Source organism: Trichoderma asperellum, chromosome 3, assembly GCF_020647865.1.
Source record: "Trichoderma asperellum chromosome 3, complete sequence".
NCBI classification, from domain to species: Eukaryota; Fungi; Ascomycota; class Sordariomycetes; order Hypocreales; family Hypocreaceae; genus Trichoderma; species Trichoderma asperellum.
In genome coordinates, this window is record NC_089417.1 from 2519766 (window position 1) to 2536552 (window position 16787).

General features: G+C 49.0%; 5 protein-coding genes across 5 annotated transcripts; 2 read left to right on the plus strand and 3 right to left on the minus strand.

Annotated features, from left to right (window-relative positions):
* The first annotated feature begins 386 nt into the window (after positions 1-386).
* TrAFT101_005406 (uncharacterized protein) lies at positions 387-3114 on the plus strand. The gene is made up of 2 exons (XM_024902072.2): positions 387-2722; positions 2782-3114. The coding sequence occupies exons 1-2, from the start codon at positions 890-892 to the stop codon at positions 2794-2796; spliced, it is 1848 nt and encodes a 615-aa protein (XP_024757397.2). The 5' UTR covers positions 387-889; the 3' UTR covers positions 2797-3114.
* On the minus strand, positions 3084-5009 carry TrAFT101_005407 (uncharacterized protein; the record flags this gene model as incomplete). Its single annotated transcript, XM_066127468.1, has 3 exons — positions 3084-4535; positions 4617-4840; positions 4934-5009. The coding sequence occupies 3 exons, from the start codon at positions 5007-5009 to the stop codon at positions 3084-3086; spliced, it is 1752 nt and encodes a 583-aa protein (XP_065983579.1).
* A 255-nt stretch (positions 5010-5264) lies between these two features.
* Positions 5265-6385, minus strand: TrAFT101_005408 (uncharacterized protein). Its single transcript, XM_024908703.2, has 5 exons — positions 6214-6385; positions 6120-6144; positions 5774-6058; positions 5668-5704; positions 5265-5610 (listed from the first exon to the last, which is right to left on the minus strand). Exons 1-5 carry the CDS (start codon positions 6292-6294, stop codon positions 5544-5546), a joined length of 495 nt encoding a protein of 164 aa, XP_024757395.2. The 5' UTR covers positions 6295-6385; the 3' UTR covers positions 5265-5543.
* Positions 6386-7827: 1442 nt separating this feature from the next.
* TrAFT101_005409 (uncharacterized protein) lies at positions 7828-11394 on the plus strand. Its single transcript, XM_024905455.2, has 2 exons — positions 7828-8412; positions 8475-11394. The coding sequence occupies exons 1-2, from the start codon at positions 7900-7902 to the stop codon at positions 11382-11384; spliced, it is 3423 nt and encodes a 1140-aa protein (XP_024757394.2). The 5' UTR covers positions 7828-7899; the 3' UTR covers positions 11385-11394.
* Positions 11395-11410: 16 nt separating this feature from the next.
* Positions 11411-16247, minus strand: TrAFT101_005410 (uncharacterized protein). The gene is made up of 2 exons (XM_024900859.2): positions 13328-16247; positions 11411-13233 (listed from the first exon to the last, which is right to left on the minus strand). Exons 1-2 carry the CDS (start codon positions 15884-15886, stop codon positions 11974-11976), a joined length of 3819 nt encoding a protein of 1272 aa, XP_024757393.1. The 5' UTR covers positions 15887-16247; the 3' UTR covers positions 11411-11973.
* Between the last annotated feature and the right edge of the window lie 540 nt (positions 16248-16787).

Sequence of the window (16787 nt, forward strand, 5' to 3'; positions counted from 1 at the left end):
GCGGCAATGCAGCATTCTGGAGCTTCTGCGGTTCAATTGATTAGCCCACGGCCTTAGTCGGGAATAATATCCCTGAATCTCACCCAAGATCCTGGCTATAAATCCACCTTGGCCTTTCAATCGATATGTCATTGGCTCAGCTTGGATCTTAATCTCAAGCGGAGTCTTGAGCTAGAGCCTCAGGTCTCGGAATCTGAATTGGCAGTCGAGGTTCGGATTTAATATTCATGCCGGACCGCCTTCTTGCTGCTTTCACATGAAGCATCATTGAGGGGAAGATTAGAAATCTTAGAAATCTAGATCCAAAGCTTGGCTTGTGGAGAAGTGTACGTACAATTTCCGTTGTTTATTCCCGTCAAGCTATTGACTAACATGGCGTAAAACAGTGGATCGACCATTGGTCACGCCTCCTCCTCGTTGGTGGCTGCGTCGAGAGGGCATATCAACGTGTAATCCAAGCGTAACGGACTTTGGAAGCATTGCTTCGGATTTCTTTCTTCGACCCGAACTTGAGAAGATGCCGTGCAGAAGACACGAGGGCGCCCTTGGCACGAAAGAGAAACGGGAACTTCGTACGAACCGCTGTCATTCCTGTAAGCCGCGCGTGGGGGCTAAATGACGCCGTGAGAGCAAATCTAGCCGATGTGGTTATTCCCGTCGTCAACCTATTAGCCTCTCCACTTACTCCATACGCCTTCCGGATTTTGATACATAACTAGACATCACCGCCCTTTAAGCCTCAGCAAGCCTTTCCTCCAAAGTTACTGTCGTGCTCATCGTGGAGGTTTCGTCTACGTCTCTGGTGTTTGCACTACGAAGTTGTGCCGATGTCTTAAAACCCCCGCCTACGAGTTATATCTCTTTTTTTTCCTTTCCCGGGCTAATTCTAATGGCTGTCGAAGAAAAGGGAGAGCTCGGTACATATGGGCTGGAGGGCTTTGAGATTGCTCAAAGCGAGAAAGTTACCTCTCGCGATGGTCCCTCACATGACGCTAGGAACCCTTTGTCGGCCAACGAGAAACCGCAGACGGAGCAGACAGAGACGACAACTCTAGATGGCAACAGCCCGATATTATCTCTTTATCTCACATTCAATACCGTTTTGCCGTCTCCTCTGATACTGCAGCAGCCCAGTCTAGATGGGCGACAGCCGCCGTCATGTCCTGACTTAACAGCTTATGCTGATCCATTGACATGGGGGCCTGCTCGCAAAAGCATTCTGCTTATTTTGTCATGTCTGGCAACATTCTTGACAGCGTATACTGCCGGGGCTTACGCACCGCCGGCGGCCCTTATGGCCAGCGATTTTGAGACCTCCAGACTTGTTATACTTGTGGGCATTACGACATTCTGCATGGGATTTGCGCTTGCACCGATGGCGCTTGCGCCGATGTCTGAAGTATGGGGGCGTTATCCCATATTCATCATTGCCGGCTTTGTCTTTGTCATCTTCCAAGCTGTCTGCTCCGTTATGCCGGATGCTGCTGGCATGATTGTATCGCGCTTCCTGGTTGGCATTGGCGGGTCTGTCTTCTCCGCCGTGGTCGGAGGCGTCTTGGCTGATTTATGGGAAAAGGAGGAAAGGAACACACCCATGGCGCTGTTTAGCGGTGCGGTGTTGGCCGGCACTGGGGCTGGGCCGTTGGTTTCTGCCGCTTTGATTGAAACTGTGGGAAGCAACAATCTTGCTTGGAAGTGGTCATTCTGGGTCCAAGCCATACTGGATGTCGTTCTCCTACTTTTCCTAATCTTTTTCTTTAAAGAAAGCCGGGCCTCAGTCCTTTTGACCAGAAAGGCAAAAAAGCTAAACGACTGGTATGAGGACTTGGAAAAGCATGGAGTGTTTGGACAGTGGCTAAGCAGCGACTTGGTGTTGACGGCATCTACTGCTTCCAGCCAAATAACCATCACTTCTATCGCAAACGAGCGTGTTACCGCCACGGGTCCCCATTTACGACGTATTCGTTGGGTAGTCAGGGCAGATGAACAGCGTGCTTCCCTAGGACAGATAGTGTTGACATCTGTGAGGAGACCATTTCATCTTCTTTTTACGGAGCCTGTTGTCTTTTGCTTCTCTTTGTGGGCCGCCTTCTCATGGGGTGTACTCTATCTCTCCTTTTCAGTCGTACCCTTCCTCTATGGTTCCAATTTCTCCATGTCAAGTCGAGTATACGTGGCAATGATGATAGCCTCAGCTGTTGCGACAGTAGTGGGCATCTTCCAGGAGCATCTCTTGAAGCACCCGCAGTGGAAACGGCAAGAAGAAGACTTCCAGTACTCTAATTCCAGATTTTGGGCCTTTATGCGACGAAGATTTCCGGCTGAAGCGCCGGAGGCCAGACTGTACTTTACTTGCATCACTGCTTTGCTCTTACCTGTCGGACTATTCATTGCGTTTTTGGGTTCTGATGGAAAGAGAGGGTATTTGACAGCCGTTGGCCTAGGGCTGGCTACTTGGGGCATCTACTCTGTCTACCTCGCCACCTTCAATTATCTCGCAGATACATATCACATATATGCATCATCGGCCTTGGCAGCGCAGAGCTTCTGCCGGAATGTGCTAGGTGGCTGCTTTCCATTGATTACGACCATCATGTTTACCAATCTTGGTCTAAAAGGCGCTGGCGGCATGCTTGGCGGGATTGCCACCGGCTTGACGATTCTGCCTTGGGTGCTTCTGTTTTACGGAGAGAGAATCCGTGCCAAGAGCCAATTTGCTATAGTAAGTTTTTCTATACCCCCTTTTTTGGATGAACGTTGATGTATTTAACATTTTGAAAGACTCTAGCAAAATGAAAGGACGCAGTATAATATTTGAGGATGAATTAATATGGTACTTATAATTTTGAAATTCAGATTGAAGCATTCAAGCGTCAAAGCGAATCCATGAGTTTATGATAGAAGAAGCGTTCGATGCATATATTAGATCCTGACAGAGCATTGCCGGTTGGCAAAATGTCTCTTATATAAATTTATTCATTATTCTGCGCATAAATGCCACAATTCTTTTTCAAAATGAAAGAGAGAAAGATTCCTACATATATAGCTACAATAATTCGACATATAGCTTACAAATATTTTCATCAGGGGGCAGATATTGGCCTTGACCTCCGCCTAGACTTTTCCTTATACTTTCCCAAAAGTTTTTGCATCCTAGACTTTTCATCACTGCGCTGTGAACTTGTGGAGATGTTTCCGTCGTTGCTCTCCATACTTCTCTGAGACGGCCAACTCGAGCCTGAGTTGGTGGTGCTGTGTCTTGGGCGGTGAGTTGGTTCACGGCACCACGGCAGCGATCTGATGCCCGATCTGTAAATGACTGGCGGTGGCAGCTGAACCAATCCCTCTGGGAAAATGCAAGGTTCTGGAATGACCTCGTGGTCGTCCAATAGGAGTGTTCCACGGCCGGCATCGATCCAGGATTTCTGACCACGCAGGCGAGGCCAGAGCGTAGAGGGAGCTACGCGATAGGAGTGATTTTCGATAGGGAAAGCTTTAGCCTGGGGAAATATGGTTGCTATGAGGGCGCGGGAATACTCGTCGCTGAAACCGACTATGCGGAGGGAAGTAACTTTATTGCGAAGGCGGGCGAGATGATTGCATATGGAGAGGTGTTTATCTGGGCAGAAGAAAGGTGTTTCTTCTGGGATGGATGGCGTAGGAGCTAGACTTGTGTCAGCGTTTGAAGATGAGTCTGAGCTCAAAGAGGAGCAGTAACTGCTTTCGAAGGAGGAGTCAGCGTCCATGTCGCCGTCTTCATCATCGTCGTCATCGTCGTCACCATCTTCTATTTCGTCGTCGTCGTCAAGGTCCCAGGTATAGAACTCGCTTTTTGTGTCATTGTGAGTTATCAACACAGACTGTTCAAAGGAATCTTGGGGGGCTGGAGAGATGGCTCGGGATATTCTTTCCGAGATGTTAGATGGTGAAGGCTTGCTTGACTTATCGACAATATCTGCAGATGGATTTTGGGTATTACCGGCGTCTTGTTTATCTACTGGCCCTATATGGGGCTTAGGAATGACCTCTCTTTCGCCATAAAAGCGGCGACATGCGAGAATCAAGGTCTCCAGTGGAGCTTCCAGGGGCCTTTTAAGCTGAGACACGCTGAAATCGAAGATTAGGTCTTGAACGCGGCCAATACCCGGGAGTAGAGCAGTAGCTGAGGGGCTAGGGCCGAGACCAAGACGCGATAGGTCGATTTCAATGACGAGAGACTGTACAAAAGGACCGTATTTGTTGAGCCATGTGGTAGCAAGGGGGTTGAGTCTCGGGGCGATAAACGGAGAAAACGTAACGTGAAAAGTATATTCCGACAAGATGATGGCGAAGAGCGAAGCGTAAAAGTCAAACGAGACAGCAAAGCAAGGATAGAAAGCTGCCAGGACGTCGTGGAGGGGGGTAAAATCCGAGAGCTCCCAGCAATCTTGGTCCCAGCAGAATCGATTGAGGCTGATGGGCTTGGATCCCAACGGCTCGTGGGATGCGACGAGGTTCCGGAGGATGAGAAGGCGGACGTTGTCAGGAAACTTCTGCTAGATGTTTCCCTGATGTGTAATGCCGCCGCCACTCGTTTCCGACCTCTGTCTCTTGTGCAGCAAGAAGAACTGGTTGACTGATGCTTTCAGGGCTGCATTTCTGTCGGGCTTGGCTTCTCCGCGTTTATACTTGTGATAGATTATATCCACTGTGCGATCCCATGGTGGGAGACCAGCACGGCCAAGAAGGTGATCATCGCTGCGTGATGAGGTGTTGGGGGAGATGGAGTACACAGAAGCTCTGCTGCTGGATCGTTCGATGATGGATTTTGATCGAGAGAGTAGTTTGGCGGGGCTGATTGCTGCGTAGATTTAGTTGGTTTTCTTCTTTTTCTGTTCTCTTTGTGTAGAATAGCAGCAGGAATTTTGATGAGAAATAAGTATAGTCGACTTACGAGGCGATGGTGGCGGCGATGGCGAGGTTATACCGTCGCTTTCTACGGAAAGATCCAGCCAGGACGTCGGATCCATCTTGCTATTTTTGCTAGAAATGAGAAGTGAGAAGGATTCTTTTGAGTAGGTAAGGAGATGAGAGTGGTTGTCATCTGCGATTCTTTAATAGCGCTGGTGCCTGAGCGTAGGACTTTTCGTCAGCCAGGTGACAAACAGCTGCAGGATGCAAACAGAAAACATGAAGTTGCCTGCGTGAATATAGTTGAGGGTCAAAGCTTTGTTCAGCATTACACACATGTTATGGCGCCGTGGTCAGATGTGGACAACTCAAGGCAGCATCACAGACTTGTTCAGAGCGTGGATGGTGGCATCTGATACCAGTGGCAGAGTGTATTTCCACCTGTGTTTTCAAAAAATGACATCTATTTACCCATTTCATCTACCGTTTCTTCAAGTAAAATGGCATAAACTAAAGGCCATGCTGTGCTTCCAGACTATATCTAGGCTATTTTGGCCAGATGTCCAACGTTGTAGCGATAAAAAGGCACGTGGTATAAATAAAATTGGCTTTTTTCTTTTTTACTTTTTGACTTCGTCCATGTATAGGGGTATTTATTTGGACTTGTTCTTCTCTTCCTGTGCCTTCTCATATATCCAGTCGTTAAGGCCATTTCGGTTTCTGCCCAGATAGTCAGCATGGATCAGCAATATTACCAACGCTAGCTCCAATACATACCGGGCGATTTCAACAGCATAAAATTGCATGCGGGGGACTATTATGCGGTCAGACAACAATAAATCACCACAAGAAAAAATGCATGTTTAATCTCTTAAAAACCCACCAAAGATGGTTGTGTCCTGCTCGTATTCCGCCTTGGCGTTGTTTCGAACCATGGTGCCAAAGTTGAAGTCGTCCACTGTCTTCTCGTACTTCATCATGAAGGCGCGCCACCTCTCCTTGCCGGTCTTGCTCTTCATCTCATCCTCGTCGATTGTGGCGGCGGGGTCGAATTCGGGGAAGGCCTCCTTGAGGTGCTCGTAGATCTCGTCATCGATCTTGGTGAGTCGCAGACTTGAGCCCTTGACCTTTTCGAGGATGGCCCAGTAGGTAGCCATGTGCTGAACGACTGTATGAACAACGCATGTTAGGCGACGAAATGTATCTGTGTGGATATAAAAAGGCCGTACCCTTGACTGCAAATTGCTTCTCCATCTATAGCATGGAAAACAAAAAGGTCAGCAAGAAACTTCCACGAGCTGCATAGCTAGAAACGAGACGCACATCCTCCATGTTGCCCGCATTTTCGGCATCGAAGTTCTTGGGCAGGGGGCCCCCGGTGGACATGCTCTCTAAAGGATCCATTGCGGCTGCGGTTGATGTTGCTGAATATTAAGGATATTAAGATCAAGGCAGCGTTGAAGATGGTAGCGTAGAAGTCGTTATCTAGCTTGAGGCATCGTCGCAAAATCTAATCGTGAAAGGTGGGGCCTGGGCTGTCTGGAGGGGCAGTGATGAGGTCAGGACACAGTGTTTGCGACGCCGAGTACTGTAACTCCAGCACTGTGGCTGTATCAGCCCTCGCCAAGCCATCCAGCTGTGCGTGCAACTCCATCTGCTGCTGCTTTGTTCTTCCACACGCATCAAAAACGCGCAAATGCTTCTGTCGGGCCCGGATAATCTCCGATCATGCTCGTCATCCTGCATTTTGCCTCTTCGTGTACCGACGACGCAACATCGGACGGCTTCTCCGGCTCCACGCTATGGCCATCTGCGAAGAGTCTGAGAAGCGAGACCCCTTGTGATCAGATCAGAGTCACCAAGTGGTGGCCGTGACGTGCTACTTCGGGTATGTCGATTGTACCGGGTCGAGATCTATTGCAGTAAACTCGGATTTCTAATTTACTTTAAAATTCCGCAATGACGATGTTTGAGATCTCGCCCCTCTTTCGTCTATAATGCCATGTTTCAGCGAAGTGAGCAGCGCGTTTGGGCCACTTTGCAGAAACAATATCAAGGTAGCGACAAAACAATACAGAAGCAAACTATTGCATTGTCCACTTATAGGTTCATGCACTTTGTTCCAGCTCTTCACTCGGAAGCGTCTTTACTGAGTCAGCCAAATCCATCTGTACCGACTATCATCCAGATAGCTTGCATAATTATCTATGATATCTTCATCATCTGCCACCATTGCTCCCTTCTAGTAGCTCCAAGGTTTCTTCAGCTGACCGTCTCAAAACGCTTGATATAATGACTTTAAAAGATAAAGAGGCAGTGTCACCACCGGCCTCAACGGATAATCTAAGCATAGTTCTCGATACTATGCCATCCACCAACCCTCAAGCCATTTGCAATAAGCCCATTCGCTCATCTTTCAAACATCTCTTTTCGTTTACAAGATGGAACCATGCAGGGTCTCTTATTGCGGCCCTCGCTGCATCAGGTGCATTTGCCGCCATCAAAGCCATATATCCTATATTCTTAGGCAAGATCTTCAATGTAGTATCCGATTTCGGTGCTGGTCGTCGCTCAAGCAGTGAAACTCTGCTCGAGATATCCCACTGGAGTAAGATATTAATAGCTTTTGGGATTGCGAATTGCCTCTCAGGCTCGGCATTCCTATCGTTATGGGTCATCTTTGGAGAACTTCAAGCCAAGTCTGCTAGACAAGATATCTTCAAGAGCTTACTGTCAAAAAATATTTCCTGGTTCGATTCATTGGATCAGGGTATCCCTAGTCTCTTGGTTAGAATCCAAACGCAAGTCTATATAAGATCCAACTCTTGGGGCGAATAATCAACAAGTGCTAACTGCATCAATAGGCAAACTCGAGAACTTCAACTTGCCACATCTCAAGTTTTCGGCTTCCTAGTAAGCGACTGTATTGTTTCCATTGTTTCCATCTCGATAGCTTTCTACTATTCTTGGAAGCTCACTTTGGTGCTGCTTGCAAGTTTACCCATATCTATGGTATTCTTGTCCCTTGCAACTCGACGATTGGAACCGGCTATCCAAGCCCAGAAGCGCGATTTGGAGACTGCGTCAAAGCTTGCTACTTCATCCATCAAAGCAATAGAAATTGTCAAGATATTCAACGGATTCGACCGCGAGCTTAGGCTATACTATGAAGCAATCATGTTAGCAAGCAAGCAGTATTTGATACAAGCTCAATGCAACTCCTTTCAGATGGGATATGTCGCCTTCTGGGTCGTCGGCATATTTGTAGCGGGCTTCTGGTATGGCACCATTCTCGTCGACCAAGGACTGAGTCCTGGCCAATTAATTACCACCTTTTTCTCAGTCCTTGCAGCATTTCAGGGAGTTGAAGCGCTGCTCCCACAGTGGCTGGTTTTATCAAAAGGCATGTTTGCGGGAGCCTTTTTGTCTTCTTTATCGGCTAGATGTGACGGCGAAGCTGCCAAGAAGAATAGCCACCTAATTGAACCCGACTCTTGCGTTGGCAATGTGGATTTAGTAGATGTATGTTTAGCCAACTTTCTTCCCCCCTTTTTTATTAGAGCTAATCAATTGGTCTGTGATAGGTTACCTTTGCATATCCTTCCAATCCTGAAAAGACCGTTCTCAATAAGTCATCTTTCTCTTTTCCAGCAGGCCAACTCAACTTCATTGTGGGAAGAAGCGGGTCAGGAAAAAGCACAATTGGGAGTCTTATTGCCCAATTCTACGATCCCTCATCGGGTGTGGTTTGTTTAGACGGGCAACCCTTAGACACTCTGGATAGCGACTGGGTCCGATCCAACATTGCTTTGATCCAGCAACTGAGCGTGGTGTTCGACGATAGCGTTTTCAATAACGTAGCAGTTGGCCATAATGACCCTGAAGCAGTGACAAAAGAGGCTGTTGGAACAGCGTGCGAGTTTGCACTACTACAATCAACGCTCAGTAACCTTCCTAAAGGCCTCAATACTCGGATCGGTCCAAATGGATACAAGTTGAGCGGAGGCCAAAGGCAAAGAGTTGCGCTTGCTAGAGCAAGAATTCGAGATCCGGCTGTACTTATTCTTGATGAAGTGACGAGCAGCCTGGATCAGATAAATCGGAGCTTGATAGTAGATGCTATCAGACAGTGGCGGCGAGACAAAACAACCATCATAATCACACACGATATTAGTCAAATCGAAGATGACGATTTCGTATACGTCATGGAAGACGCCTCTTTGGTACAGCAGGGATTGCGGCGAGAGCTGGCCAACCTGGCAACAGGCCCATTCGCGTCTCTAGCTTGTCATGCTTCCAATGAACCATCTCCTTATACACCCAGTGAAGCACAAATGACCGATTTGACTTCGAAAGTAGGTTTTGAAAAGACCTGGGAAAGCTCCACCATTGAAGAAAAGCCAAGAACATCTGCTGGAAACGCATACTGCTACGAAGCTGGCAAGAGGCGATCATTTAGCTCATTCAGCGAATATTTTGAGCCATCTCGCAGATTCAGTGTACCAGAGTCTGGCCATAGGTCCTCTTCAGGTAGCGAATACACGATGGATGATTACCGATACGGCACTGAGGACCCGGATTACCTATTTGGAAAAGCAGATCGTCGAAAGAACATCTCTAGCTTACGACTTGCTTCTAGCCTGGAGTCGTCTCCAACCGGCGGCGAAGATATAGCTGCAGAACAAACAGTGACAAAACCGAATACCCTTTTATCAATCTTAAAAAGCTTCTGGCCAACGCTCACTTTGGAAGATCGAGTAATTTTCCTTGGTGGAGTTGTGATGATGCTCATTAGCGCTGCGGCAAAGCCGATATTTTCATTTTGCCTCTCCCAGCTCTTCGGAGTATTGTGGCTGCCAGAAAACAGAACGGCCGAGGCGAAGAAAAAGGCAATGTATCTGGTAGTTACGGCAGTCATTGATGGTACCGCTACTGGTATTGGCCATTACATGTTTGAGAGAGTCGGTCAATCCTGGGTAAACGCACTTCGTCTTGAGGCCTTGAGAACAATCTTGAGGCAACCAAAATCATGGTTTGATAAAGACGGAAACTCAGCCAGCAGGATCAATGAATGTCTTGAAAGGAACTCAGAGGAAACACGCAACATTGTGGGGCGATTTATTCCCATTATTCTACTTGTTATTGGCACGGTTACAGTTTCCATGATTTGGGCTCTTGTAACGTCCTGGAAGCTGACTCTTGTCGCTCTTTCAGCTCTACCTTTAGTCCTGGGAGTGGTTAAAGGATACACTGTTATCAGCAGCAAGTGGGAAGCCAAGTGCAACCAAGGAGCCTCAGATGCCAGCGCCGTTTTCAGCGAGACATTTGTCAATATCCGCGTGGTACGAGCGCTAATGCTTGAAAAGTACTTTGGCACAAGACATCAGAAAATGATATCTCGCACCTTTAGCTTGGGACTGAAGAGGGCAAGCTATACCTGTGGACTATTCGGACTGTACCAGTCAGTGTGTTATCCCATGACCGCCTTGGTGTTTTACTATGCCACGGTGTTATTATCCAAGGACGATGGCACTACAGTAACCACAATAGTGCAAGTAATCAACTTGCTGCTTTTCAGTATCGGGACCACAACCGAATCATTGAGCAGCATACCTCAGCTGACAATGGCCAAAGTGACGGCGACCCAGTTATTAGCCTACGCAAAAATGCCGATAGAATCTGAAGACAGCCAAGGCGGTATTGAGATTCCAACCCCCTTACCTGTTAAGGTCAAGAATTTGCAGTTTGCATATTCGCAGTCAAAGACTCGTGTGCTCCATGATGTTTCTTTCGACATCACGCAGGGAAGCTGTACTGCTATAGTCGGCTCTTCGGGATCTGGGAAATCAACCATGATATCTCTCCTTATGGGTCTCTACCGCCCATCGGATGATGCCACATCTCTTACCTACGGGGGCGTTCCGGTTTCTCAGCTAGCCATGCAGCATCTCCGCTCAACGATGGCCTACGTCTCTCAAACGTCTCATCTCTTCCCCGCATCGGTTATGGACAATATTGTCTATGGTCTCCCCGAGAATTCCCCCTTCAGAGATAGCTTAAACGTGCATGATGCTGCAAAGGCAGCGGGCATTCACGACTTTATCATCTCGCTGCCTCAGGGCTACTCCACGATTGTCGGAGATGGTGGAATCGCTCTGTCAGGGGGCCAAGAGCAGCGGCTGAGCATCTGCCGGGCACTCGTCCGCCATCCCCGGCTTCTCATCTTGGACGAGCCTACGAGTGCTCTTGATCCTGAGTGCGCAAACACGATCCGCGAAACGATAAGGGAACTCACAGAGCGAGCTAGGCAGAAGGAGAGCGGTATGGCCATCGTGATGGTTACGCACACGCCTGATATGATGCAAATTTGTGATAGTATCATCATGATTGACAATGGTGTTAAGGTCGAAGAGGGTAGTTATGAAGAGCTGATGAAAGCCAAAGGTCCCTTTGGGCACCTTATTAACAAAGGTGAATGGCATGGTGGAGATTAATTGGATGAAGGAAGCGCGATAAATCAAAGACCCACGAGTGATGAGGTAATAGCTGTTTCAGCATTATATATGAATTAAATCTCTTAGAGCATTATAAAAAAAAATGTATTGTATTCCACGTCTCGACTCTCTGTTTAATGCCAATGGATGATTATATTTCGATCAAGACCTTTGTCTTGCAGCATTATATATTTGTTCGTTCGGTCGTCTAGTACCCATCATGATGAAGACGTAGGTAAAGATATGTATTCCCTGTTTTCGCGCCAATCCATCCATCCTCCACGGTAATAATAATATCATTCGTCAAATTTTTCTGTGACCATTTACATGAAATAATGATACTCATAATGCATTCGTAGGATATCCTCGTTCTCCAACTCGCAATATATGTGTATGTGTATATGCGTATAACCGTATCCTTTCCAACTATTAATTTTCAATCCCAATATCTCTATTACAGTTAGAGAGGATGCAATATATAGGCCGCATATAACATGCTAATAAATGAGAGAAACAACAACCGTAATAATAAAAAAAAGGTGCTAGGCCAAGAAAAAAAAAAAGAGTTCGTGGGTCGTTTCATGAAGATCTATCGTCTTCTCGTCCTCAGCCAGCCCTCCCAGGAAAGCCAATCGTGTCGAGTTTGCTGCTGCCGGGTTCGAGCGGGGTCTGGTCGTCTCGGTTCAACCCAGGTGACTCGATTAGGGACCGTAGGTCTCCGGACATGCCTCCTGGATGAAGCATGTGTATCGTTTCTCACAATTCTAATGAGATAGCGGAGAATGTTTGGATCTTGACTAGGTGGTATGCTAGCGTCCGACCGCGGTACCAGAATCGGGTCGTTCTTCAGCGTGCGCGGGTGAATCTCAAACATCTCTTTATCCGCGAGCCTGCCCAATCTAGCGGCATCGATGAGTGCTTGTAGATCGAGCTCTATCTTTTCAATCACGGACATGGAGCCCATTGCGGAGCTCTCAGCTATGCTGCTGTGGGCAAGCTGCGTTTTGCTATCTGAACTGGGTTGGGTTGCGTGGCCAAGTCGTGAGCCAGTGTCTGTCAGCCCCACTGGGCTCAGTAAAGTTGTGCCAGATTGAACGACCAAGTTCCCGACAGCGCCCAGCTCTTGTTGGGAGCCCTCGCCGATTTGCTGTTTTTTCTTCTGAAAAACTTTGGCCCAGAAGTTCCTAAGGGGAGTCGTGATAAAAAGGAAGAGTCTCTTCAAGCTAAGGAAAAACGCCAAAACGTATCGATCAGGCACTTGGCGAATTAAGGCGCCGAGAGGAAGTGTAAGGCTGCCAAATAGCAAACTCCATCCCCACTGGGCACCAGTCAATGGCTTGGTATCGAAAGCTTCGCCGCCTTTGAAGACGATGAGGAACTGGCCGAGAATAGTCAAAAGCTGCACGCCAATAAACCAAGGATTGGTCAAAATTCCCTGATACCAGATATCAATCTTATTATCCACTCGGCGACAGTTGTGCTGGTTAAAAAGCTGCATGAAGACATAAATATTGAACACAAGCGTCTGCAACTTATCAATCTCGTGCTTAGTTCCAGGATTGAAGATGTCCCAACCAACGTAATGCACTAAAAATACGACCAGAAGCTGATAGATAGCTTGGCCGAGAATCATCTTCCACATGGTGATGCTAACAATAGCTTTATTGCGAGGCTCAGGTTTGCGCATCAGGAATTCTGATGAAGGATGGTCGGTAGCAAATGCAAGAGAAGCACATATGTCCATGCTAAGATCTATCCAGAGCAGCTGTACAACTGTAAAGATAGAGTCACCCACGAGTTCTGAGATGACTGTTGTGATACCGGCTGTTATGTTGATTGTGAATTGAAACTACACAAATGTATTAGCTCCCTGTTGGTAGATAGAGAGAGAAGAACAAACAAATAGAAATATCTTGGCTCGATTAATAGGAAAGTGCGCTCACCTGAATGAACTTCTTGACTGCGTCATTCACTGTCCTGCCCCAACTGAGGGCCTTCACAATGGACGCGAAATTATCGTCTAGAAGAATAATAGAAGCAGCTTCCTTAGCAACCTCAGTGCCCTGCATACCCATAGCAAAGCCAACATCAGCAGCTTTCAAAGCCAGTGCATCATTTGTTCCATCACCAGTAACAGCAACGGTTTCCTTCATTTCTCTTAGGCGTGAGACAAGTAACACTTTATCTTCCGGGCTAGATCTCGCCAGTACCTGCAAGCGCGGAATGATAGCGTCACGTTGTGACGGCGTCAACTTTCTGAACGTAGGTCCATCCATAGCAACGCCACCAGGAGTGTATATGCCACACTCTGTGGCTACAGCTTTTGCGGTGAGGAAGTTGTCGCCAGTAACCATACGCACAAAGACACCGGCATCCTGACACTGGCGTACGGAATTAACCACTTCTGGTCGAAGCGGGTCACGGATGCCAAAGAAGCCAATGAATACCATGCCTGACGCAAGCCATTCCAGATTGACAGTGGTGGGATCATCGCCTGGATTCTCGAATACTTCGTTCTCATCAAAGTCTCGGAAGCTGATAGCCACCGGGCGCAACATATTCGTGGCATATTCGTAAATCGTTCTGCGGAAGCTCCTTCTGTCTGTCTCCTCGAGTCGAGAAGTGTTGAATCGAAAGGTAGGGTCATCAACGATGTACGCACAATACTCAAACACGATTTCTGCAGCCCCTTTGACCAGTAGGCGGTATCTGCCGTTGGGAAGCTTGATGAGAACTGCCATCCATTTTCGTGCAGAGTCAAAAGGCAGCATGGCGACGATGTTGCTGTTTGCTCGTTCCTCTCTGAGCTTGCCCATCCCTAAATGATCTCGACCAAACTTGAGCAGGGCTGTCTCAGTGCTTGATCCAATAAAATCGGCTCCTGCAGAGTCATCTCTCTCAAAAGCGGTAGAGTTTAGAGCTATGCTATCTTTGATTAGGCTCCGTATTTCTGGAGAGACGGTCGACATGAAGTGCCTCGATGACGGTAGCCTCGACGTAGTTGAACTACTACTATCCGAACTAGAGGTAGCGAGGGGAACATCGCTGTCTTCAAAGCCACTCTCGAGTCCAACACGGCCGGCAACAACAGACATCTTGTTCTGCGTGAGAGTTCCCGTCTTATCCGAGCAGATAGAAGTGGCATTGCCCATAATCTCACAAGATCGAATAAGGCGAACAAGATTGTGATCTTTGAGCATCCTCGTGGTTGCAAATGCAAGGGCGACGGTGACATTCAGCGCCAAGCCCTCGGGAATAGTGATGACGACGATGGTCACAGCAAGCATAACGATATGGAGAAAATGCTCGGCCCTGCGAGTGGGCCGGGCATGCTTGTGATGGGGTAACCGGACCAAGAAGCGAATGAAGAGGATGACAAAGTAGATGGCGCCAGCAATGGCACCGAATGTGATGAGCTGCTTTCCCAATCTGCCCATCTTCGCCTGTAGGGGGGTTTCTTCAACGTCTTCTCGCAAGGACATGAGCATCCTCCCATAGCTTGAGTATTCACCAACAGAGAGAACCAACATGCGGCCAACGCCGCGACAGACGGTGGTGCCGCTGAAAATGAATGGGTCGACCGGGGTGGCCCAAGAGCGGCTGTAGTCCTCCGGCACCATTTTGCGCACCAGCTGAGACTCTCCCGTGATGGAGGACTCATCGATGTATAGGCTGGAGCCCTGGACAAGAACACCGTCGGCCGCCACAACCTCGCCGGCCTCGATGTGCATGATATCTCCAACCATGACATCGTATACGGAGATTTGCTGGATCCTGCCCGACCGGAGAACAGTTACTTCGCGCTGCTGCTGTCGCTCATTGAGCTTTTCGAATCGGTGGTTCTTTTGCCAATCGGTGGCCGCACTGGCAAAGACGATGACGACGATGGCTGCCACAACGGTCACTCCGTCAACCCACTCAATATTAGAAGCATCCTCGTCGGCAGTCAGAGATTGATAGAGACCAATTGCCAGGGATATAGTGGCGGCGATTGTGAGCAGAATCATCAACTTGTCGTTGAAGGCAATCCACATGAGCTTAAGAAACGACTTTTGCCGGCGCCGGGGCAGTCTGTTGGCGCCGAATATCCGCCTCCGGTCGACGAAGCGGTCTTCATCCTCAGATCTGCCTATATGGAAGGTTAAGCCCGGGCGGACAGGAGGAGCGTCGACTGGAGAGATGGCGGGTGTGCGGTTCTCGTGAGCAGCCGCAACTGCTTCGTTGAAGGTGATGGTGCCATCGAGACTCGACTCGTCGACACTGAGACCGGCCGAGAGGTCGGTACGGAGGCCCAGCGCAAGGCCACAGAGGCCGCCAAAGATGTTGAGTGCCGCGAGGCTCCTCTGCTTCAGCAGCTTGTGCAACTGGGACGGCGTAAAGGCAAAGCTGTTGGCGGGCAGCGGCTCCTCAGCCCGCACCTCGGAGACCAGCGCCGTGGCTTGTTTGTCGGCTTCGATGTCGTGGCGCGTAACAGCCGGCTCGACGGGCATTATTTCGTCCATGTCGCAGACGGCCCTGATGCTGGGGCCAGAAACGAGGGAATCATCTGCGGTGCCGGGCAGACCAAAAGGCAAGGCAATGCCTCTCTTCTCGCAGACTAAGAGACGGCAGAGTTGGAGTTGCAAAAGCAATCAGATGCCCTGCGGACAGCGGACGGCCTGGGTGTGTGCCAGCAATAAAAGGCGGCTCTTTTAGCATCCGAGATCCACTGGGCGACGCCATGGGAGAGATTTACAGCGCTGAGGTAGCAGTGCCGGGGGGGTAGTAGGGCGCTAAATTCGCCCAAGCTCAAGCTAGCTAGGCACAATGGACTCTGGAAGCCACACTGGAAGTGCTGGCAGTAGCCGTCATTGGCAGTCGGCGATTGCCTAAGTGGTGATGGCTTTGGCTAAAAAGAGACTCATTTTTCTCTCTCATCCATGCGGTTCGACGCTCAGATGGCATGCTATACTCGTCCCGCTCGCGCCCTACCACCGCCCTACCACCGCCCTACCACCGCCCTACCACTTCTGCACCATGCGGGCTTCAGAGTTATTCTCCGCCAGAGCACCAGCGACCGGCCGCGTCTTTCGGCTGCTGGCGCTCCACCCTGGCACGTCAAACGGCCAAGCCTGCACCTCCAGACTCTTGGCAGCTTTTCTCAACTTGGCCGCCGAAGAGAAAACCGGGCCTGGCGCAGCCAATGGCCACGGCCGCCAGCTCCGTCCAAGATGCTAGAGGCTTGGCTTTATGGATCCTCCGAGATGGGCCTCCGAGTTTGTTCGTGAGCAAAAACAAAAGCTCCTGGGTACGCCACCCGTCCGTCAGCAGCAAGCCCCGTGGCGAGAGCGAAGTCTCTCTTCCAAAGCCCTGTTCGTGACGCCCTGCTGCACTCCCCCAGCGAGTGCCGATACAACGGATATC

What these genes read in the sequence shown, in the direction of transcription:
- TrAFT101_005406 (XM_024902072.2), top strand. Translation starts at nt 890, where the DNA reads ATGGCTGTCGAAGAAAAGGGAGAGCTCGGTACATATGGGCTGGAGGGC.
- TrAFT101_005408 (XM_024908703.2), bottom strand. Translation starts at nt 6,294, where the DNA reads ATGGATCCTTTAGAGAGCATGTCCACCGGGGGCCCCCTGCCCAAGAAC. An exon ending in GCAGGACACAACCATCTTTG is followed by an intron (nt 5,705 to 5,773) that starts GTGGGTTTTTAA and finishes ACCGCATAATAG; the next exon opens with TCCCCCGCATGCAATTTTAT. An exon ending in TATGCTGTTGAAATCGCCCG is followed by an intron (nt 5,611 to 5,667) that starts GTATGTATTGGA and finishes CTATCTGGGCAG; the next exon opens with AAACCGAAATGGCCTTAACG.
- TrAFT101_005409 (XM_024905455.2), top strand. Translation starts at nt 7,900, where the DNA reads ATGGTATTCTTGTCCCTTGCAACTCGACGATTGGAACCGGCTATCCAA. An exon ending in GCAATGTGGATTTAGTAGAT is followed by an intron (nt 8,413 to 8,474) that starts GTATGTTTAGCC and finishes GGTCTGTGATAG; the next exon opens with GTTACCTTTGCATATCCTTC.
- TrAFT101_005410 (XM_024900859.2), bottom strand. Translation starts at nt 15,886, where the DNA reads ATGGACGAAATAATGCCCGTCGAGCCGGCTGTTACGCGCCACGACATC. An exon ending in CAGTCAAGAAGTTCATTCAG is followed by an intron (nt 13,234 to 13,327) that starts GTGAGCGCACTT and finishes ACATTTGTGTAG; the next exon opens with TTTCAATTCACAATCAACAT.